We start from the raw sequence: 23,822 nt of genomic DNA, 5'->3' as shown, positions 1-23,822 counted from the left end.
TACCTCACTGAACATTAGAGCTTCTGAAGTACTACTGCCTCCATCAGTAGTTTGTTTGTGTTATTGTGGGACTTTGCTGAATCCAAACTTAGCAATTAAAATACCAAAGATTAAACTTTTGTTGAGATTAGTGCCCACAGGTTGTGGAATATTGTGGTAAACCAAATCTCAGCTAAAAATGATCAGATTTAACATTAAGTGGTCCAAATGTGATCTGCATACAAACGGGAAGTTTAGCAGTACAACAAGTCAAGGAGAACATGTATGTACCCAGTTGAAATATCATATGTTAAACTTTGATAAAAATGTGTACAATTTTCTGGTTTTGCATCCCATTTTCCACATGATACATCACTTTGGTGTGTTTCTAAAAAAAAACAAAAAACATTAAAAAGTCTAACCCCTACATTTGTCACATCTGCATAAAGATTAAAATGTCTTCTGTCAGGATCAACAACTCTCAGCACAACATGATGTATGGCCTTAATATAAACCAAAAGCTTCAGATAAATTCATGAATTGTACTAGAGGAGAACAAATATGATGAGTAAAAGAGCTGCCATATCTCTTAACCTTCATATTCTCTGGGAATTGTCTGAAAAGCTTGACTTTATAACTTCCTTATCCAATTATCTTCTGCCAGACTGTGAGAGAAATGTTAACCTTTAACAGCGATAACAAGGACATGAGGTTGAGACTGGACAGAGGACAATTAGGTGTGTGTGTGTGTGTGTGTGTGTGTGTGCTGTATAAAAAGAGACAGAGACTTGATAATTTATTTTATTATTAAAAGTGTTTGTGATGTGCTTGTTCTTCTGTGCTGTGAATAAGGAAACAAATTACTCCAATAAACAAACATAGTGCTTCTATTTTATACAGTGGGCAGAAAAAAACGTCAATATTATTAATGTTGTGAACAATTTCTTTCATAATTTGAATTATTATCAGTTGTCTTGAAGGTGGGTCATTACAAAGTGGACACAATGTGGCACATAGTAAATGTTTCTATAACAAGTAATATGAAACCAACAAGTAAGTAACACAAAAACAACAGCCTGCATCTTCATTTATTGTCCACTAGATGTAACTCTAATCTAAACAGTAGGCTTGGTGACACATTCATGATACATTTTGTGCTCCACAACAAGAACGTCAAGTGTCATTATGTTTGTGTGCTTTCTGTTGCAAAAGTTGAACATGATGCCATTAATACTAATTATCTTTATATTCTCTGTCATGTTGGAGGAGGAAATGTGCTGAAGAGAAAAAGACAAAAAGACTCAAAAGTTGCTTTATTATTTAAGACATGGCCCTTATTATTGCGATGGAACTGGAGTGTTTTTCCGTCATTATATTTGGATCAAAACAGCATAATGAAAATTTGTAAAAACACAAAGTGAATTTAATTTTTTGTTTTCTGTTTAATTTGAGTTTTCACAGAGTTTATTTAAACCAGAATTATTCCAGGCTTTGGATTAAATATCCTGTGTTTAGTAATCCATCAATGCTTTTGTGTTATCATTGCATTAACACTTGCTTTTGTCAGATAGACTGAATCTCTGCAAAATTTGTTCTACAATCATATTTATTGTGCATTTTTATCAATAGCAATTTAACAGTCTTAGTTGGTTTTCACATGCTGTGTCATTTCTGCAGGCTGCAGCTGTTTTTAAAGAATGTTTTTGTTGTTTTCCACAACACAGATGGATCTTAATCAGCAGTCATCGGTACAAATAGCTGATGCCTTTTATGTGGCAAACAAAATCAAACATCTGACATAACAGACCAATTACATCTCACGCAGATTATCTGTGATACTATCAGCAGTCTTCCCCAGCAGATAATGGTGTGTGTGTGGACTGAAATATGAATACAGCCAACACTGCGCTGCAAGACTGGATCAAAGAGCTCTTTGGTGTTAAGCTGAAATCGATCTCGGGTTAAGACTTATGTGGATTTGAGGAAAAGTGTTTTGAAGGGATTTTTGGAGACATCACAGATCAGTCAGACCAGCTTTACTTTACCTTTTGAAATCGAGGTTTTTTGGTACGTTGTGTGATTGACCTTTGCCTGTGATTCTATTTTCACAGCAGGAGGTTACACACGAAAACCCAGATACACTTCGCTATACTACCTCAGTCTTCAGTTGTACGATAAAGTTTGGTTTATGCTAGTAAAGGTGATATTTTTTTAACCTCTATGATATGAAAACAGAACTTTACTGTCTGAGCGTTTGAGCTGTCTAATTCTGGGCTTTTGTCTTTGTTGTGTCTCCATGTCTTCTGTCCCCCCATCATCCTGTCTGTGACCTGGACATTGATCTCAGAGTGCCATGCTGAAGGATGTCCTAAAATGCATCTCATGGAGAGTGGAGGTTTGCTGAAGAGGCAAGGATGTACAGAAAGTCTTTTCGGCACCCATGACATGAAAAAGGTGTGACACACAGCTGATTATGCATCTGTGAAACACATCACATTTACCTGACATCACTTTAAAATGACAGCTCGGAAGCAGAGCTCTTTTATTTTGTTAAATGTCTGTTTCCTCAACTCCTTTCTCATCATTTCTCTTTCTTGCCCCCTCTGCTTGCCTCCCAGGTGAGAGGGACCAAGATGCAAAGAGAGGAGGCAAGAAAAGGAATCTGGGATGTACAAACTGTGACATTAGAAAAGCCCCCAGTGCAGCTCAGCCTCAAATGGAGTGTTCAGTTCACAACACTGAACTTTAGCATGTAGCTTAATTTTCCTGAAATAAAAGCCCACCTGGATGGATATCAGTCTTTTTGCACAGTGTTCAGATGCCTTTCATAAACCTTGGAATTTCTTTCAAAAACATGGAAAAAAGGCAATCATCAACTTGAATTGAAATGTCCCACTAATTCCAAGAAACTATTAAAAGTTGACAAGAAAATTAGCCCAAACTTCGCTTAAAAAAGAAAAAAAAATCAAATGACTTGTGGAAAAAAATCAAGAAAAATATATCATTGTTATAATTACATATTTGAAATTAGATTGCAGAAAAACAAATTATTATTATTTATTTTAACACTTTTCAGGTCATTTTCTGTTTTTATTCTGTCACTTTTCTTTCATTTCTGCATAACCAGTTTAACCAGTTGTCTGATTTTTTTTTTTTTTTGGCACAACTTTTAAACCAGCATGGACAAGAACTCCTTGAAAGGCTCAGATAAAAAGTAAATGTAAACACCTGCAATTCCATGAAACCTTGGCAGACTCCTGCTGATGAGGATTATGTGATACGATCCACAGCTCCAAAACATTTACAATACTACATGGATCCTCAGGGGAAACTGCTGGTCAAAAATGAACACTGAACATCACATTTAATGCATCAGTTACATGCATATATGTAATATGCATCAGTGACCTCCACTCCACTCACAGTTTATGGTGTGTTATAAACAGCTCCCTGTTTTAAAGTAAAAAAAATAGATGTGGAGTTGACATGACTGTCATTTCTTCATAATAACAGACAATCTCGTTCTAGTCAATTAAAGGTGTGATAATATAATCTCAGCAACAGACCACACTGTGTTTGTCTCTGCAGCCTAATGAAACATATAATACATCTCACCTTGACCTTTATTACAACTATGTAAAGTGCTGTAGACAGACACAAACATCCTGTTAGAGATATAAACACATCCTTTCTTGACATGTCATAAAAACATGAGGGCAAGTCATAAAGGCATGAGGGCAGGCAATAAAGAATATTCGCCATTGTGGCTACAAAAACATCCACAATATTACCAAATACTCACTTGTGATGAAAAGCATGAGTGAAGTAACAGTAAGCAGTTGTGTTGTTGACCTATAAGCTGATATGTTTATTTTGAAGGCTAGCAAGTCTTATTCTGCATTGCACAGGCTTGGGTTTCATAGAAAGTGTGACCTCTACTATGGTAAAACACTATTTTGAAAATGCTATCATAAGTAAACGTCCAGCATTTAGAATTTTACCTCGTAGAAGTACAAAGGGCAGCAAAATTGCCTCCATTAAAGTGCTATAGTACATTACTGATATGTAAGCAGCATTTTCAAGTGTATTTTAATGTCCATGTTCTTGGTGGCGTTGATTAAAACGACTTTATCTACTTTCATTGAAACTGTAACAATGCATTCAATATGTTTTGAGTTTCAAAATCTTAATGCACGGTAACAGCTGTTAAAAAATGTAGTGCATTAAAAGTGTTTCCCACTGAAATGTTACCAAGTATATAGAAGCGTAAAAGTACTTGACCAAGGCAAACTCGAAGCACAAGTACCTCAGAATTGTACAAAATCTTGCTTGTTTGATCCGTACAAAAACCGAGTAAAACGAAGTTGTGATAGTTCAGTGAGTTTTAGAGGTGCTGATGGCAGCCAAGCGTGCAGAAGAACCAACGTGGCTGAAACTTGAATGGCCTTATATAGAGTCCCTGTTTGGTGCGTCGGCTCTGTGCCACTGTGTAAACAACATAGTGGACTTTGTGGAAGAGGACCCGCTCCATATGTAGATATATAAGGCTCATTCTTAGGTAATTACTGATTACATGATTACTTTTTTTTTTTTATCTTGGTCTCTGAATATTTTCATGTGGGCAATATTACTGAAATGTCCTTAAAACTTACATTTAAACCATGAAGTACAAACCTCACAACCACTGATTACTGTCAAACTTTTACTGAAAGTTTTTAATATAAAGAGGAATATATTCTACATTAAGCTTTTTACTGAAAATAATATATTCACATGCAACCTCTTTGTAATCACTAACACTTTGATCAGTAACTGTATATAATTACACACACACACACACACACACATATATATATATATATATATATATATATATATATATATATATTTCATAGTAACTGTAACATATTAGGATTAGGTTTATATTGTAGTTTAATTACATAACTCTGTTTCTGTAACTAGCCTACTTACTCCCTGGTACTTTTCTTTTATGCCAGTAGTGGCATTGTTAGACCTCAGAGGCTTCAGCCCTGAATGTTTTAAATTGCCACCAGTCTAAACTATAGGCTATATATATGTTTAAAAAATAAAAATAGCCCTAGTAATAATAAAAGGCCCAAGATCTTATAATCTGTCATTCTGTTCATTTGGCCTACTTGAATATATGTACTTAGTTAGATTCCACTGCTGTTAACATCAATGCATTTATTTAACTATTTTTCCAACTCTAGTCAATACATTTTTTAATGTTAGCTGTTGTAAAATATTCTGTTTCTATTCAATAATAATTACAAACATCTAGTAATAATATGAACACCACAACTTATAATTAATATGGAAGGGCAGGAACATTTTGAATGGTAGGTAATGTGCCAGACTGCATACAAGGGCATATAAATAGAGCTTATTCTTGAAAAAATAAGTAACTAACTAAATATTCACAGGTAAAAAATCCCCCCACTGAGGTCTGGGCTAAGTCCCCAATGTCCTGAAATCCTGGAAAGGCCCCCGTCTGCCTATATATAAATATAATATTATATATATATATATATATATATATATATTCTACACTCTTTAATGCTGAGCTAACCTCTGGCCTATTGTCACTTCCACGCATTCATAATGTCAAAAGTGTTTATAAACTGTAGGAAGTTGAGGCTTACATGGGGCCCCTGAAGGCATCATTGTGTTTTCTCAGGGCTTTCCAGTGAACAGTTAATGTCTCTTTTGGCCGTCCTTTTCCTTCTCCTCCCACACAGCCAAACCAGTACAAACATTTCGGTACAGTGAGGAGACTCTCCAAGTAGCCGTCCTTCTCAGGGCACCTACAGGGAGAAAAACTAAAAAAAAAAAAAAAGAGATGGCACAAACCGACAGCCAAAGTTCAACTTTCCCTGAGATAGTGGAGCTAAACGTGGGTGGACAGGTGTATGTGACCCGACTCGAAACTATCACGGCGGTGCCCAACTCTCTGCTGTGGACCAAGTTCACCCAGAGCTCCCCGGGCGACCTGCCAAAAGACAGCAAGGGCCGCTTCTTCTTCGACCGGGACGGCTTTCTCTTCCGCTACATTTTGGATTATTTGCGCGACTCGGAGCTTTTTCTGCCCGAGTTTTTCAAAGAGAGGAGGAGGCTGCAGAGAGAAGCGGACTTCTTCCAGCTGCCGGAGCTGTCGAGGCGCCTCGCAGCGGTCAGCAAAGACACGGACACGGAGGACAGCGAGGAGGCTGAGCTCACCAGCCCGGCCACCTCCTCCTCGGACAGGACCCTGCGCTCTCCCGGGGCCAGCTCCGGGTACATCACCATCGGGTACAGAGGCAGCTACACCATCGGGAGGGACATCCAGGCGGACGCAAAGTTCCGCAGAGTCGCCAGAATAACCGTGTGCAGCAAGATCTCCCTGGCTAAAGAGGTTTTTGGAGACACCCTGAATGAGAGCCGAGACCCGGACCGCCCGCCGGACAAATACACCGCCAGGTACTACCTCAAGTATAACTTTCTGGAGCAGGCGTTTGACCGGCTGGCTGAAGCTGGTTTCCACATGGTGGCCTGCAACTCTACTGGGACCTGCTCATACGCCAGTAACGACCCGGGGGAAGACAAACTGTGGACCAGTTACACCGAGTATGTTTTCTCCCGGTGAAGATCACATTCATGCTCACAACTTATTATAACCAACACTTGAAGCAATCATCACTTGTAATAGTTCATGCATCAATTAACACCCCAAACTGCTAGATTCAGCCTTGTGTATTTTCACTTTCTTGTGTTTTTGTCACTCTCTGCTCTCTGCAGTTGGATCAGCCACTGTTTAACTTTTCTGCCATTTTCTCTTCTACTTCTGTAAAAGGAAGACTTGCTGCAAGTCTTATTGGTTGGCAAGAAGCAAAACAAAATGACTTATTTATGTCATCTGACCTTTCACAGAGAATGCTTTGTTTTTAAGTTAATGACATAAATGGTTACTCAACGTGGCAGAAATGTTAGAAGCTGGTTTATTTTGATCCTCACTGAGCTTTGCTTACATTGTCATGTTTATAAAGAGGCCCCCGATGATCTGAACACATTAGTATACTGTAAATAGACTAATGTTTAAAAATCTTTTAATCTCTTTCATTTTGGGGACTGATAGAAATGCATCTTTGATATGATATTTTAAGTTTTATAATGTTTTTTGTTTAATTTGAATGTTAACAACAGATACAGTATCCCTGCCTTCAGGACTACACATTGGGACTTTTTTCCATTGTGCTTCATTGTCATGTGCTATCTATAAGCTGCTGTCATTGTTTTCTCCTTAGATATAAAGCTACAGCAAATAATAAAGTGTGACATTGTAACACTATCCACCTTATCGTCCCCTTCAGTTCACTGTGAAAACGTATTTAACATGTCTTAAAGCCTAAGTAAAAGCAAACATATTTCTTCTCAGGTCAGAAGTAGAGCTGCAATGATCAGTCGATTGGGTAATTTAGAAACAATTAGCAAAAATGTCAAACATTTCCTGGTTTCAACTACTTTAAAGTGAGGATATGCTGCTTTTGTGGGTCATTTATGTTAGGAGAAGAAGAGTCTCGGGGTTTGGGATTGTTGAAGAAATTTGGAGATGTCACTTTGGGTTTCGAAAAATCTTGATGAGCTTTTTTTACATATTTCTGGCCATTTTATAGACTAAAAGGATTAATCAATCAAAAATAACTGTCAAATTACTTTATAATGAAAAAAAAAAACAGGATCCAGGAAGAGTTACAGGAGTGCGGACAACCGGCTTCTCCAGAGTTGCATAGGTGATTTTGGGAGGGATGCAGGGTACATACACCCCTCAATATTGAAACCCGCGCCCCAAATGTAATATGAAGCTAGCAGAGAACTTTTTTTCTGATGAAATTTAAGGCATCTCAAGTTTAAATTGATGTGAGAAAGGTAAAAATGGTTGCATAAAAATTTACTAGAATCCAGGAAATTAAGTGTGTCATGCTCAGAATTTCCTTGGGGAGAGTCACATGTGTCCTCCCTTGTCCTGAAATTAAATTTAGACTTAATAAAGTGTATTCATGGGATTTCCATCATGCATTCAGACTGATCTCATTCATGGATACTTTTACAAATATGGGCATTATTAGACATCAAATTGACCTCCTACTGAATGAGAGATAAATGTCACCAAAAAGGACTTGATGAGAATTTGGCCTGAATGAAGTCACATCATATAGTTTGTTTCACATATTCAGAGGTCACTGAACAATCGGGAGAAATTATGTTCATAATAACTTTATTACAACAGAAGGGCACTGCTATCTTAACTGCCCAGAATCTGAATGTCAACAGACACAGTTTGTCAAGTCATGTGTTTCGTAATTAAGGCTGCCATCAGTCATGGAACCAGAATACGCTGATCGTACGCAAGATGTCTTCATTCAAAACTCAGTTCAGACTTTGCTGATTTCTCCACACTCAACCTAATTTAAACCAAAGTTTGGAAGAGTTTGCATTTGTCATTTATCCTATGTTATGGTGTATCATATTTGTTATGTAAATTACGCTGAATTTTATTCATATTCTCTACTGATTCAATTAAATGTCCTTTCTTTTTACTTCAGGATGATATTTTATGTCCAGTTCAAGCTAAAATTAAGCCAACAAATTGTGGACAGGAACAGAACTTGGTGGCCAATCTGGCAGCATGTCTTTCTCTGTAACACAGAGGAGCTCTGTTATCTCCCGGGGGCAGGACGGGAGGGAGGAGGAGAAGGAGGAGGGGGTTTTCTCTTTGGCTGACAAGTACAGTAATCAAATGTCTGTTCCCTTGTGGGATCCTGTGGCACCAATCCAAACTATCCCAGGATCTAGTCTAATACAAAAAAAGGGCTTTGTGTGGGCTGTGTGAGAGTGTGCTTAAAATGTGAAACAAATAATCTGCAAAATGAATCATTTACTTGTCAGATGTCCTGCAGCATTGCTCGAGCTGTTAATATAAGATACACTATGGCTGATTTTTGTTTTCCCCTTAACTCTCTATATGCAAACAAATTGATATGAAGATATACACACAAATGAAGATGCACACACATAGAAATGTGCGTGCAGCCCTCCAACAACCAAACCGCCCACGCACACTTCTGCCACCAATGAGCTTCTTCAAAGATAGACTTTTCTTTGCAAGAGACCTCGTATTTGCTATCAGCTGATGCTGCCATCTGGACAGGAAAAAGGAAGGATCGACCGCGAGTCTTCCTCTAGTGCAATCTCCAGAAACAGGACGTAGTCGACAAAAAAAGAGCAACTAGGGCTCAGCAAAGGTCCTCAGCATGTGTCTTAGTTTGCACATATTATTATGAGGAAACAATTGTGGTTGAATGCTTTAAATTGCTAAAACAAGGGTGCCCTCTAGTATCTTACATTGTCTGCATCGATTTGAGATCATATGTAATGGGAGGACAAGTGATGGTCAAAAGATGCATAAAACACTCAATCAAAATTAAATTTCCTTTTTTGGTTCCTCTGAGATGAGGAGTTCTTTCTGCCAAGCACCTATTTCTTATACAGATCTTATTGTGTGTGCGTGTGTGTGTCCTTGATTAGAAAAAAAACAAAAAACACCTCCAAAACACATTTCACTTGATGCATGCTTTTTTTTCTCTGCACGAAAACTCAGTCAGCCAAACGCTGAAAATGCGCACACGCTCACACACACAAATGAACACACAGAGCGCAGGAGGGAGATAAAAAGAGCCAAATTAGCCAATTTGCAGAGTTGGAGATAACACAGTTTTCTTCATATCAGCCTCTATGTGCGAAATCTTTCACACTTTCTCTCACAGTGTCTGCCTCTAGCTCACTGCGACCTGCATGTAGTGGGTTTTTTTTAATTCCATCTCCAGCTCCTCTGATAGAGACACATCACACTGTTCACAGAGAGAACAACACATGAATTATTAATTAATAAGATGTGTTTCTCTTTGTTTAGGTGTGAGAGCGGAAAATAAAATTCGGTGGCCTTTAGTTGAACGTGAGAACAGTCTTCCTTTATTTCCATGTAATCTGAAATGTCCCGTTTACAATAGGGCGGTGAGGGGAGCACTGGCTGAGCCATTACACTTGCATTTATCAATATTGCAGGATTTCTCCGTGAGGCATAAGCATGACAAATGAAGGAACCCTGCAAACTTTAAAGTTTTTCCCCCCTCTGAGATATAACTCAACATTCTGACTCTGGATTTAACAACAACAAAATGACTGAGTGCCCCTCAGAAGAAAGGATTGAGGATATGGTTTTTCCACATGATGTTTTCAGAAGGGTGACACTGTGGAACTTTAGCTTGGCTCTCTCGTAATCATCTTACAAACAGTAGCACCATTAGTAAAGTTTCTACTGTAACTGAGAATCAGCAAGCCAACTGCTGACATTTCATAATAATCCATAATCACCTTAAATCTGCTTAAAACTGCAGTAAATATTTATTAATGAAACAAGGCCTTTAGTCAACACAAAAAAGTGCAAAACTGTTAATTGCAGAGTATATACACTTACTTAATTTATGTCAGCATAGTGAATCTTTTTGGGCCACAAATGCATCTGTTACATGAAAGACAAAAAATACCAGTTTACTGGAATAGTTTAACATTTTGGGAAAGCCCTGGTTGGCTTTTTTTTGCTGAGAGTTAGATGAGACGATTTATAAATCCTTAATGTATGCCTGCAGCCGGTTAGCTTAGCTTAGCACAAAGACAGGAAACATGGTGAAACAACAGGCCTGGCTCTTTCAGCGGGTAACTAAATCTGCCTACCAGATCCCCTAAAGCTCACTGAAAAGGCTGTTCTCATGCACTGTTATATATTTATTCCTACAAAACACAATGCTTCAGAACGCCTATATAACCCGTGCAACCATGAGTGAGTAATACGTAAATAGCCCACAAAATCCCGAAGGCTGCAATCAAGTGACTGATGTGCTGATGTGAGTAAACAAGGAAGTAGTATTATAGTAGTATAGTATTACAGTAGAGCAAAATTCTGTGTTATGAAGCAGGTTGGAGAGGATGGGTCAAACAAACACAAGACTTTTTTGGGGAGATCGGTGTTTGTGTCCCATTATTTTAAGGTACATCATCACCATGGTTCATTTCCTAAACCTAGCCTATATAACTTTACTTACCTAAACCTAACCTATGTAACTTAATGTTAAGTACGTAATGTGACGACATCATTCAAGGGGCATGAATGTTGTACCATAAGTACCGTTTTGTGTAAAAGCACAATTTGTTTCTACACTTCTGTTTTTGTACAAATTCAACAAATAAGAAATAATGTCATTTAGTCAATTAGCTAACTGGTTGTAGCTTTATATTTACCATACAGACATGAGACATATCTCTTGTCTCAGTCAAGTCAGGCAAATAAGCAAATATCTGTATATCTAAAAATGATGAGCAGATCCTTTGAAGGTCTAGTGTGTAAGATTTAGTGGCATCTAGAGGTCAAGTTCCAAAACTGAAACTTCTTCCATGTCAAAGGTGTAGGAGAACTACAGTGGCTTATGGGAAAATGCAAATGGCACTATCTAGAACCAGCGCTCGATTTGTCCGTTCTGGGGTACCGTTGAACAAAATGGTCGACTCCATGGAAGAGGACCTGCTTCATACGTAAATATAAAAAGCTCATTCTAAGTTAATAGAAACACAGCCATTCTTATTTTCAGGTGATTATAAACTAATGAAAACATAGTTATGAACATTATATACAATATATGTCAATATATTCCCCTAAATCCTACGCACTGGACCTTTAAAAGAATGATCAGTGAGCCAGAAAATCTCAGCACAACACCCTGCTGTGCCCTTTTTTTTGATAAGTTGACTGGTTGATATTTGATTTATTAGTAAAGCTCATCTTTTTTTTTTTTTATAAACCTCAAATATTTGTGGTTTGTCTCTTAAAATATCTGTAATGTTTCTGATGAAATGCTCTGAAGAACAGAACAAACCAGGGCTGTTTAGCTGACAGTTAAATTTCTTAAACTTGGAAACAGCCGTTTACAAAAACAGTCTCAACTCGAGGTCCACTTCCGGCCTCATTCTTGTTGTTTGGATCATATCACATGGATCTCATTAGCCCATTAATGTGATTAGTTCCCATGGACTTTCCGTGATTCTGCACGCCTTAGGGACTTCTCATCCATATTCACTTAAAAGTTGAACTTGATATTTCAGTGTTGACCTCAGAAAAAGCAGTTGATGAAACAACTCAAGCTCCACTTACCCACTTGTTCTGGAGCTTTCCGTTGCTCTTTAATCTCTTCAGTTATCTTCAGCAAACACTTCACTGTTTGAATAAACCCTGAGAAAATTTACAGCCATTGACTGCTAATGTAAAACCCACATATGGTAACAAACCATCACAGGCGAACATCACTGCAGACTGTTAGCGTTTGAACACACAATTAGCCATTAAAGTGTTTGTGTTACCAAGCAGTGAACCCATTAAGGGTCCACACTTCTTAAATTATTAACAGTTTGAAGAATTGTGTTCTACTAAAAAAAAAGAGATATTTTTATGTAACTTATCATAGTGGATATGATGCATTAGTTGCTTTGACAAGAAAACAAACATGTCCTTACAAAAATCCTTTCTCAGAGTGGCAGTCTGACAGAGCCACTGAAACACTGTTTAAAGCCTCAATCCATCATTTGAGAACCAGCTATGTTCTTGAATTGTGACACTCTGATCTGATGCTGATATCTGTCATTCGGTTTGACAATCTTTTCAACACTTTTCTTATCACCATAGGGGATTTCAGCTTTAGTATAACCTCATTTACTCTACAGTTACATGAAGCGATGTGTTGGCACCTTCTGGGGTTAATATTTCATTATTTTTTGTGTGTGCAGATCCAAGTACAGCATGACGTCAACCACCGCACAGGAGGAAAGGTAAGACGCAGGAAATGAAAGCAATAATAAACTCTAGTCAGAATCAGTTAAGGGCAGACTGACATAAGCCTGTTTTGTCTTATGAAGTGAAATCCCAGCAGAAGCTTCTACTTTCCTGTTTCTTGTAGCAAAGCAGTGCAACACAAAAAACCCCAAACATATCAACTCAGAAGTAATCACAACAGCGTTACAGTCTATAAAACCTTTAAACAGTTTGTTCTAGTTTGATTACTTGAAGCAGCATTGAAGTTGCTGTGCTCTGAACATGGAGTTACATTTTCAAATCACACTGGCTCAATAGATGTTAGTGGGGGCGATCAAGCTGTCGAACTTTTGAAACTACAGATTACTTTTATCAAATAAAGAGACTTCATGCTTTCACAACAGCTTTGTGCAAGAAGCAGAAGTACTGCGCTGATGTTTGGTTAAATTTTTGTTTCTTGCTGTGATAAGACAACACAACCATCAACGCTTTTACTATTTAACAACTAACTTATTAAACGGGGAATTCATTCACGAAAAGGAATCATACACTGTTTAAAATATGGAACAGAGCCACTGTGATATCACTTTTTAACTTAGACCAAGCAGCAACTTGAGGGGCTAAAAAGTGATGCCAACATGGGAATGCCAAAAAAAGCAGTTCTTTTAATGGCCACTTGAGGCTGGCTCCAGAGGCAAGTCAGTCCCTGTATAACCCCGCGTTAAAATGACCAGCGTTACAGCAGAAATGAACATGAACTTCCTGCTACAAAAAAATATTTAGTCTTACATCTATTTTTTTTGTCTATAACTCACTCATTTGTGTTTTATTAAGGTGCAAAGCTACACATTTTTAGGGGCAGGCCGCTTTGAACAGGCTGTCTGCTGAGAGTGTCCTCTGCTTCTCAGTCAGATCCACCTCTTCCCCTCACACAGCCCCAGACTCTTGTCCAAATATGGACAGCTCTAAAAAAAAACACAAGATGATGACAGCCAAAATGCCAAACTCGAGGCTACAAAATGGGAGTCGACAAACTAATAGGTGATGTAACAGTAGCTACATCCATTATTTTATACATTCAATGGGTCGAAGCTTCGAGTTTGGCATTTTGGCCAATGCCATCTTTGTTTTTAGATCCAGAAGTGACCATATTTGGGCAACAGGTGGAGCTGATTCATAGACTGTAAGCAACTGTTTAAGCAACAAAAACTGACAAGTTAGTGAAAATTTATCCACTGTAGGAAATGTTCAAGCATCAGGTGGCCATTCAAGGGACTGCAGTTTTTGGCACATATCGGCTTCATTTTTCAGCCCTGGAGGTTGCAGCTTCATCTCAATACATGAAATTACAGTTTGGTAATTTTTGGTCCTTAAAATACTTAAATAATTCTCTGGATATACTGTACATTTTCATATTTTTTGGCTTTTGTATGCAACTTTATTGCTTTTGAAACACTTAAAAGTTGCATGTCATGCTCTCAGCCAGGAAGGAGGGAATAAAGCCCAGGTTTGGCTGCAGACAGACAGATTATAATCAGTGATCCTCCAGTGGCCATGTTATCTGTCTCCTCCAAGCATTCAACCTCAGTGCTTCTGACCGTAAAGCTCTGTCTCCTGTCTGCTCTGTGTAGTTTTGCTGGGCACAGGGAGGGTGTAAATGTCGCCAGCCTCTGCTGAGCTGCTCTCAGCGCCCAGCAGCAGGCCGGAGATTGGTGCAGCTCCCAGTGACAAAGCTGAGCCTTGCACTGTGCCGGTAAACTAAAAGGTAAAAGGCTGCCAGCATCAATCAGCTGCAGGGAACAGAGAGGAAGAGAAGGAGCATCCTCCTCCCCTGCTGTGGCTGCAGCGGGCTTCCTTTCACAAGAAGTGCAATCCCTCCTCCCTCCCTCACTCTCAGGGCTGTCTGAAAGGGCAAGATGTGGAGAAAAGTGTCTGTGAGACTATTACTAATGTCATTTTAGTTTGTTTTGTGAATAACATTTCAGTGTTTTTGTCTTTTGTGTAATGGTTCAAGAAAACAGTATCTTCTGTCAGGAACAGATACTGGGGATAGTGTCACCCTCATAAAGTCATAAATTCACACCTTTCTTTGCCTTTGCAGTCTGGTTTTGAATGACTTATGGCCCAAAACAACATATTTAGTCTTCATCACAGTCTAAATGAGGATTTTAGAAAAAGTTTTTGTATCAGTCCTCATGTCTGTCCGTTGAGCTGTTTCTGTCCCTCTGCCTGTCTGTTTGGGCTCTGGACAATGTCACAGCAGCGATGATGCACTGAGAGGGACACTCGCCAGATATCTGCGAGGCACAGAAATGTCCACTTCCTCCTCACCGCTTCCTGTGTCCATTTGTCAGCGTTTAAATGTCAAGCTGAGTTTCAGACGCTAACTGTTTGCTGTGTTGTCAGAAAAACGTAGCTCAATAGTTACGAAACAGTTATTAAATCTCAAAAGGAGCAGTTTTTACGCTGGCTCTGAGAGCTCACTGTGGGTGGGTGTGTGTTTCCTGTGGGCAGTATTGGCAGGGGCAAACCCACACTAATACTTGTGGACCCCCTGTGGGTTGTCCCATTGCAGTTGCTCAAAGATACTCTTATTCATTTGAGCAAACCACTAAAGAGGAAGTTACTCTCTCTAAAACCTCTTAACCTTGGATTTGAAAAGATTAACAAGATTTTATGATCTGATTTTTTATCATTACATCTCAGCTCTTTACAACCGACTCACAGGCCGGGATGGATTACTGATTAATCTAGCGGACACAGAAGCAGAGGACCAAAGTGTCAGGGTTCCTTTGGCCTTTATCTGAAAAAATGTCACTCAAATTAACACATGACAACCAGGAGGAGACTTTGATGACCAAAGAGACACAACTGAACTACAAAAACAACCACAAAGACACACAAAATGATTACTAAGAGATACAAAACAAAACTGAAAAAGGTAAAAAAAAAACCCCACCATAAAGTCTGCGTTTGCTCCTGTGTAGGCAATGTGGTGAGGTGTTTTAAATATCTTTGCCCGTGGATCCACTGTGTCATAATCCACCCACACTCAGGGGACATCCAGGGACATTACATGCAGTATTATAGGCATAATCATAAACATTATGCATTAACCATATACTCTTACACTTGCCTATACTAAAGATCTTGAGAAATATTTATTATCCATTATGGTAAACTGATTTTGGCAATGCATAAATTTTGGATTTGCACATTATTTGCATATTTATGTCGTCGTTATCTTAAACTTTAATATTTGCACTCATTACATATTGCAACAGCTGCGCAGCAATTTTCCTTGGGATAAATAACATTTTATCTTATGTTAAGTAGATGTCTTTAACAGAGAATGGAGCCAGTTGTTCCAGAACTTTTAACTAATGATAAAATTTGTGGTCAACTAAACAGAGAGCCTCTTATGGAAACTTTTATAGTTTTTCCCCTGAAGCAAACAGTAAAAATAAATTGCAAAATAAAACTAGTACCACAAATAGCAACTTCTGGACATCTCTAAACTTCTCTAGTGAAAATAATTATATAAAAATAATTTTGAGGTTTTCTATATCCAAAGGCAGAAATGGGAGCCTTGAAAATTCTGAAGATTCTGTGACAAAGATGGTCATGATTTTCCATTTTGCTGCCCTGGGTACCTTTTAAAAATTTCCCATTGATGCTCATGACTCTCTCATGTGTCTCATGGTTACTTTCTCCCATCTGTACTTGTCAGTCAGAAATTTAAAAACTTACTGGAAATGTAACATTTTTACAAAAAGGAAGTAAAAGCATTTAATCAATCTGGTTAATTGTTCCACTCTCATGCTAAATATTAAGTATCTAATGACTCTACATGTGTTAGCCTGCCTGTTTTCTTTGACCCTCTGCTGTTTCTGGCTCATTGTGCTTGTGATATTTGAACGGGTCAGGCTGGAGTCACAAGAGTCATCCTAAATAGATGGAGCATGTCAGAAACTGACAGATGTCTCTACTTGAGCCTTTGGGGAACTGAACTCTCCCTTCCAAAAGACCAGGTCACAGTAAACCGTAAAAAACATTTCCATCCATCCGGCCAAGAGAGCTGGATGACCGATGTTTAACATCTCAGTTTGACTGTCTCTGCTCCGCAGAGAGCTGAGCGCTCCAAGAACCGATTCAATGATTTCTCCCAAGGTAAAACTCACCACATGGTCCAGGCTGCCACACTGACCCAGATACATCTCTGTTAACAATATTCTTGCAGTTTCCTTTTCTCAACTCAGAGGTTTCTCATTCATCGTGGCATGAAGACATAACTGTCAGATGTGCATGAGCTCTTGCAAATGTGTGTTTTGCATTGCTACGCAACTTCCTGACATAGGTGAAATACTGCTTAGTGCTTCTACAGTATTGTTTACTCACACAGAGGCTACATTACTGCAGTGTTTGCTCCCTCATATATAAGCAGTGGTCATCTGTAACTCAGAACCAACTTTTTAAATATCTTCTATAGCCTTTTTTTTAACACCACAGTGGCCACACAGCCACAGATTGTTCTTTATTTTTGGAATGTCAGAGCCTGAATCTGCTTTTTTATAGGGCACTTCCTCATTCAAAGGCCGCAGGACAATAACTTTCTCTTCCCGTTTGTCACTTGAACCTTGCTTCACCAATTTCCTGTGAAAGGTCAGTCCACCAAAACATCTGTTAGTATTATAACACAATGTAGATTAATGGATTTTTTTCCTCCCAGCAGATTAAAATTCCTGTTTACAGGGATTAGGTATAGCTGTTTTTACATGAGAGGCCCTCTGGGGCACCGGCCCACCAGAGGGCACTGTTGTGCAGAGGAGGATTATGGGCTTTTCTATGTTAGACACAATTAAGTCGTTGAGCTTTAATAGCAAACTCAGTTTAAACTACTTCATAAAATGTTTGCAATTTTTATTATATGCTGAATGCAATTTCGTCTCTAGAATTTTTTTCGTAGTGTGATGGTGTAGGAATTTGGCTTTGTTCCTGACGCCAGTAACACACTACATACGTGAACAGTGCGTGTCGCCGAACCTGGGTTGTTTTTTTTTTTCGGCACCTGTGTTAACGACACAGAGCAGCCACACTGCCTGCGTGAGCAGCGCTGCTCAGGCGCGTCTCAGCTGCCTGTCAGCTGCACCACATCTAGAGAAACGGTACTCAACGATTTTTTCTGAGTGCTGCGTGTGGTTGTCAGCATAAATAGACAGTGAAAATGGCATTTTCATATTTATATTGACTCTATACCACCTTTTATTATAGTTCCAATGTCTTTCTCTGTCACAGAGATGAGGGAATACAAAAAAATGTTTTACTCACTAAACATTCCTGCTTCCCTTTCAAAATAAAAGTCCTCTGACAACGTTTCTGTCAAAAGAATCTCATCAGTTGTTGACACTTTTAATTGTGAAATATTTGCAGGACCGTGTTGTTGACAATGCAGGAGCTTGCATGACTTCATAAATAAGTAGAATTGTGCTTATGAATGTGGAAATACAATATTCAAAGCAGCAGACAGCCTGCAGAAGCATCACAGCCACAGCACTGCCAGTATGAACACTGCGAGCGTGAAACACGCTGCAGTTCAGCAAGGTTGCCGTCACGCGCTGCTCATGCAGGCAGTGTGTTTCTGGCGAGGTGCTGCTCGCCTGTTTCAGCTTGGTGAGGGACGGCAGAGGTCCTGGCGGCGTAGTGGACTGGACAAACGGCTGCGCATGCATGCGTGTGCTCAACACGCACTTTGGTTTAGTAAGTGAGGCCTGATGGCCAGGGCCCCATTAGCATTCCCATTAGTTGATTTGATTGGCGCAAGGGTGGGCACCGTGCAGGTCTTGCTTACCTTAGCTAAGAAGGGACAGATGTTGAATCGTTTAGACTATTTAATACTGTGTTTGGGACCACATTGACTGAATGACTTAATCATATCACAAGAGGGAAAAGATAAGAGATAAGACAAGATCATTCAACCAGGACTGGTTCAAAAAGAAAATGTGGCTATCCGCTAGCACACATAAAAAAGCCCAGTGACAAGACACAGGTGCAGTGAGTCTGTGAGTCTAGATTATTGTTATTCTGCAGTGTTGAGCCGCTGGTTTGAGCATGACACAAGTTTGACACACAGGTGTCAGAGGGTGATTCAATGGACTTACTTCTATGTGGAATTGATTATGTAGTTTGCATATTACTTAAATTTTACTGAAGTTTGGGTAATGAGTTGCTGGCGATAAGTGCACTCTCTGGGTGTGTGAGTGTGTGGAAGATTTAACCTCACGCAGGCTCCCTGATCGAGCTGTTCACCTCAGCTTAAATAGCTGTTTGACTGTAGTACATTGTGTGTGTTGGACTCATATGTTGACTGTCTTGTATTAGCTGTGCACTATCAGTATTCTATCATGGATAGATGAGGTTAGTGGAGTGGATAATTTATCTGGAGCAGTGAAGCAAAATGGCATAAAAAAATCTGATGAACCATCAGGTAGAAAAACAATAAGAATAAAAGAAATAGCAATCAGTGTTTCACTCCTTTATATTATTGATTATCTGTAGAGAATAAGTCTAAAAACAATAAAGTATATCTGTGAGTGATTATTGCTGATTTTATACCCGTATCTGGGCAATGTATCCTCCAGGATACAGACATTAAAAGCCTAATCATCAAAGTTGTGATTATGCAAATCATTATTTTTCAACAAGAACATAAAAAATAATCCTTGAAAACAATTTTCTAAAAACAGAAGTCCCCCAAAATATAATAAATATTAAAAAAAAACAACAACAATACGTACGTCATGGCCATCGACTTTGTTCAAGTAGAATTACATTTTGCTACCTATGATGAGTATATTTTTGAATGTTGACATAAGGTCACACGACTTGAGTAGTTGACCCATTGCACCTTTTTGTTTCACATTATTATTAAGTACACCCACTTAATGTCCCTCCCTCCACATCCTGTCAAATACCTCTGTCCCCCAGCATACAGAAACCATTTACGGTAGCCAGGGGGGAGCAGAGTAAAAGTGCACTTCAGCTTCAATATCATAAAATATCAACACAGAAGTCATGTTGTACACTTCAGAAACAAAACATTGGAAAAAAAAAAATCTCAGTTTAAGTAATTTGGGTATATTTGCAGTATGACAGTATCACTATGAGACAGATGCTGCCACCATGTGGTACACAAATGAATAACAAATAAACCCTTAGATCATGTTCAGTGCACTTTATTTATTTACAAAAACATGTCAGTTAAGATTGCCATTTCAAGCCAGAAAAACACACATTGTATTTACCACTGATTTATCCCAAAGTGCAGCTGGTGAGATTACAACAGAGCAGAAAGTGCATCAGTACAAGTTAAAATGTGCCATCATACATGGGTTACATCAACAAGAAAAATCTGATTCCTTAATGCACTATGGGACAAATATTACATACAGGACAAATATGACATACAGCAATACATCAAAATAAAAGCATTAACCAAACACTAATAAGCCCCCTTATTACTTTATTTCATATATTAAATCTAAGTTTTCTTGGAAACAAATTAGCAGAAAAAAAGACCATATTAACCATGTTTGATTAAAAAAAACAGCCAATGGGTCTACTTTGCATGTGAATCTGCAGAAGAGCGTTTATCACAACATAGTTTGAAGCTTTACCAGTGATTACTGTAGCAGATAAAAGCCATGTCTTGGCTGCATGAAAGATGTTTACACTGTGATTTTGTAGTTTTATCCAACAGCAGTTCCCAGTGATTTGGCAGCTTACTCTGTGATTCTGAGTACGGCATGCTGATCACATGGCGGGGGCACCAGCGGCTGAAATGTTAATAAATACAAGATTTTTACTTGACAAGTCAATTAAAGGCAAGTTTCCAGTAAGCCCAAGAGTTTGGTTTTAATTACATGATTAGGATTTACTTTTTTTTTCACTTCAAGGAAAGTAGCCATAAAAGGCAATTGTATTGATTCAGAGGTACAGAAACTGTGAGGTGTGATATGGTTGAGAGAATCAGTCGAAGTCATTGTCTCATAAAGACCAGTACTCACACTTGAGTTGGAAATAGCAGGGCTCACAGTAGGGTTTCCCGTTTCGGATTCGAACCTGGATTCCAGTCTCAGTTCCTCCGAGATGTCGTTTGCAGCCCACACACTGCGAGGGGGAGGGAGAGGTGAGAAGACTCTCGAGGACTTCTAAGAGAAACGCAGCTGACCTGTAACGTGGGCCTTTTGTGTCCAAATTATCTCACCAGATTGTCCGCCACCCAAGCACACAACAACTAAGCTTTGTTTTTGCATAAAACACACACGGTACATAAATATTCTGTGAGTGCTAGGTGCGTCTGTAACTTACATGGAGCAGAGAGGGAATCAACTTTGACATCTACATGCTAATGAACATAGGTCGACTAAATGTGTGAGTCCTCTGCCAGTGAGATTTTCACAATAAGCATCCAAAAGCAAAGCACGACAACAGACGAGCTTCTTCCACTAAACCAACCAAATGCAGAAAACTAAAGGCAGAGAGAGAGATAGTATGCGAGACACCAGACTGGACCACCAGGCCAGACACCCTACGCAGACTAGGAAAAAAGCTGGTTAGACAAGACAGAAGCACAGAAAGGTGTCAGCAATACTTCTGTCGGCTTGTGACTATAAAGCTGATTGCACTGTAAATCTATAGAAATGAGACTCCTGCTGACCATACCAAAGGTGCGGTCACATTAGTCTTCAGTCTTAGCAAATTTTCCCACCACATAACCACCAAATAACTGGATGTCATGTTACAACTCTGAAGCACGTAACATACATATTGAGCAATATGATTGTAGGTGAAAGCAGTCTCTGTCCAAATATGTTACAAATTTTAAACAATTTTCCAAGAAAAACAGCAAGAGAAAATGTTAATTGATATTAATTTCTATTACTGTGCATATTAGGAGTTGGGCAGATAGAAAACCAGCTGGTGGTGCTAATTCTTCAGCTGAGTGCCATTACTAATGCAGAAAAAAGAGGCAGAGTGATAAAATCAAATGTCTAATTTCTTTCATCTATTATTGTGTATGTACATATGTTCTTTATTAATCAGCGTTTTTATCATGTTATATCTGTAGTTGGTAACCTTTTTTTTTCATATTTGCTGAAACTCATTATAGTCACACAGCACTAAATGAGACAGAAAATCTGTGGGAAAAAAATTCATATTCCTCTGCCTACTCTATTGCCTCAGCAGCGCTGATCAAATATGAACTCTAGATTCTGTTACTGTGTTGCCATTTTTTCAACTCAGATATTTTCAGAAAAGGTTTGCACTGGCCGTTGGGCGATGCTTGGTTTGTAGCTTAATTTTTTTTTTTTACAGACTGTCTCATATAATTCTTAAAAGTTAACTAACTTAAATTGTATTTAGTTCTTTTAATTGAGCTCTATGAATAAATTTGACTGACTTGATTTGACTTAGTTTTCCATTCACATATTTTTCTGTGTTGCCATTTTCCATCTCTTTGGTGGAGCAGAAGCTTAAGCCACTTCCTTTGTGTATATTATGATATAATTATCATTGCACTTAGTAACTTTTTGGTTTTATCAATACGCAAACTTTTCCACCACAACCCAGCATAGAAACTTTTCTGCAATATTTGGACATGTATTGCTGGTGTCTCCATCTCAGGTATTTTTCAAATGCAAATGTGCATAACACAGGTGGGAGGTGGTGCCGTGGTTATTAGTCTGATAATATTGTGTACTGTGCAGGGATTGGAGCTGCTGTGACCACACCTTAACCTGGTCATGACCTCTCACCTGGAAACAGGCAAGGTGGAAGCAGAGACTAAGAGCCTCTATGACCATGGCTGCCCCACTACCCAGGACACGCTCACACACACAGCAAGTCCTCCTGCCACTGACCATCCTGGGGCAGCACATGTTAACAGTGTGAGGCCAAAATGAACAAGACAGTGAAAATAACACACGACAGCATGCATAAGAGAGACAGGGTCTATATTTGTGTGGTTACATACCCGCCATGATGAGAGGAGTCAAATGTATGTCTCTGGGATAACATAGACCCAGTGCTGTAGCGGGAGGAGGAGTTCCTACTCGGGGCATAGTAACCTGCAGCAGCTGAATGAGGACGAGGGTAACTGAATGTAGCAGTGGAGAGTGGAGACTGACGTAAAGAGTCCAGGTCGTCCAGAGACTCGTATCTGCAGAGAAGAAAACAGTAGCAAGAGGGTCAAAGGAAAAGTACTCCATTTTTTGTGAAACAAACAGTTGTCTAAGGTGCAATGGGGCCCCACTTTGTCCAAATACACCCACCTCTTCATGGGAACCCCGAGATAGACCGGCTCCTTATAAAAGCTGCTGCTGCGCTGACGTATCCAGCTGTTGTCGGTCAGAAGTTGAGTCCTTTTCTTCATCTCCTCCAGAATCTGCTGCCTGTCTTTCTCAGCTTTAGACACAGCCTGTACTTTTATTTTCCTCTCATCACCTGGACCAATCAAAGTTTGGGGAGGCGTTAGCTAAGAACATCATAAAAGCAGAGGGGGATGTTATGACAAAGATGGCAGACTAACCTCTTGCCTGTTTGTAGGGGCCAGCTAAGGCTGGAGTAGACATGGACTTCGCCCTTATGAGTGGAAAGAAATAGACACATTATTCTATAAAAATATTATTCTATATACATTATTCTAAAAAAATTTTTTGGTTTTTTTTAAGGGTTCTACGCTAAACTGATTGCATGCTGATGTTGGCTTCAAGGTGGGTTATCCTCTCACAAGAGAATGCCATGTGATATTGAACTAACATCCTCCTAACAAAAGCAGCCAATCATCTTGTGTCATATTATTTGCTTTACAACCAACAAGACTTTGCTGTTGTTACAGACATACAACACCAGGACCTTTATCCCCAAAGCT

At 39.0% G+C, this 23,822-nt stretch overlaps 2 protein-coding genes and 1 long non-coding RNA gene across 16 annotated transcripts in view; 2 read left to right on the top strand and 1 right to left on the bottom strand.

Annotated features, from left to right (window-relative positions):
* The window catches only part of LOC121948057 (uncharacterized), a 63,805-nt gene that overhangs the window by 5,397 nt on the left and 34,586 nt on the right, over window positions 1-23,822 (top strand). For 3 of the 7 annotated variants that reach the window (XR_015776418.1, XR_015776417.1, XR_015776422.1), the window contains exons 2-3: window positions 2,327-2,433; window positions 12,868-12,909. This is a non-coding gene — a long non-coding RNA (uncharacterized LOC121948057). Of the gene's footprint in view, window positions 1-2,326; window positions 2,434-2,597; window positions 3,161-12,867; window positions 12,910-14,523; window positions 15,367-23,622; window positions 23,665-23,789; window positions 23,805-23,822 lie in introns of those variants that run through there. The other 4 variants (XR_015776421.1, XR_015776420.1, XR_015776414.1 and 1 more) reach the window with 4 other exon arrangements.
* LOC121948050 (BTB/POZ domain-containing protein KCTD12-like) lies at window positions 5,732-7,324 on the top strand. Its single transcript, XM_042493305.2, has one exon. It carries the CDS (start codon window positions 5,840-5,842, stop codon window positions 6,620-6,622), a length of 783 nt encoding a protein of 260 aa, XP_042349239.1. The 5' UTR covers window positions 5,732-5,839; the 3' UTR covers window positions 6,623-7,324.
* LOC121948016 (LIM domain only protein 7) overlaps window positions 20,109-23,822 on the bottom strand; it is a 38,188-nt gene continuing 34,474 nt past the window's right edge. For 6 of the 8 annotated variants that reach the window (XM_088076570.1, XM_088076578.1, XM_088076574.1 and 3 more), the window contains 6 exons: window positions 23,481-23,533; window positions 23,224-23,395; window positions 22,926-23,111; window positions 22,708-22,816; window positions 20,956-21,099; window positions 20,109-20,724 (listed from right to left, as the gene is read on the bottom strand). In XM_088076570.1, coding sequence (XP_087932696.1) covers window positions 20,671-20,724; window positions 20,956-21,099; window positions 22,708-22,816; window positions 22,926-23,111; window positions 23,224-23,395; window positions 23,481-23,533 — 718 coding nt within the window. In that variant the 3' untranslated portion in view covers window positions 20,109-20,670. The remainder of the gene's footprint in view (window positions 20,725-20,955; window positions 21,100-22,707; window positions 22,817-22,925; window positions 23,112-23,223; window positions 23,396-23,480; window positions 23,534-23,822) is intronic. The other 2 variants (XM_088076584.1, XM_088076590.1) reach the window with 2 other exon arrangements.

The sequence above is a fragment of the Plectropomus leopardus genome, chromosome 1, assembly GCF_026936395.1.
Source record: "Plectropomus leopardus strain MGB_pleo_1.0 chromosome 1, ASM2693639v1, whole genome shotgun sequence".
In the NCBI taxonomy this organism is placed as follows: Eukaryota; Metazoa; Chordata; class Actinopteri; order Perciformes; family Serranidae; genus Plectropomus; species Plectropomus leopardus.
This window is presented reverse-complemented; position numbering and strand designations above follow the sequence as displayed.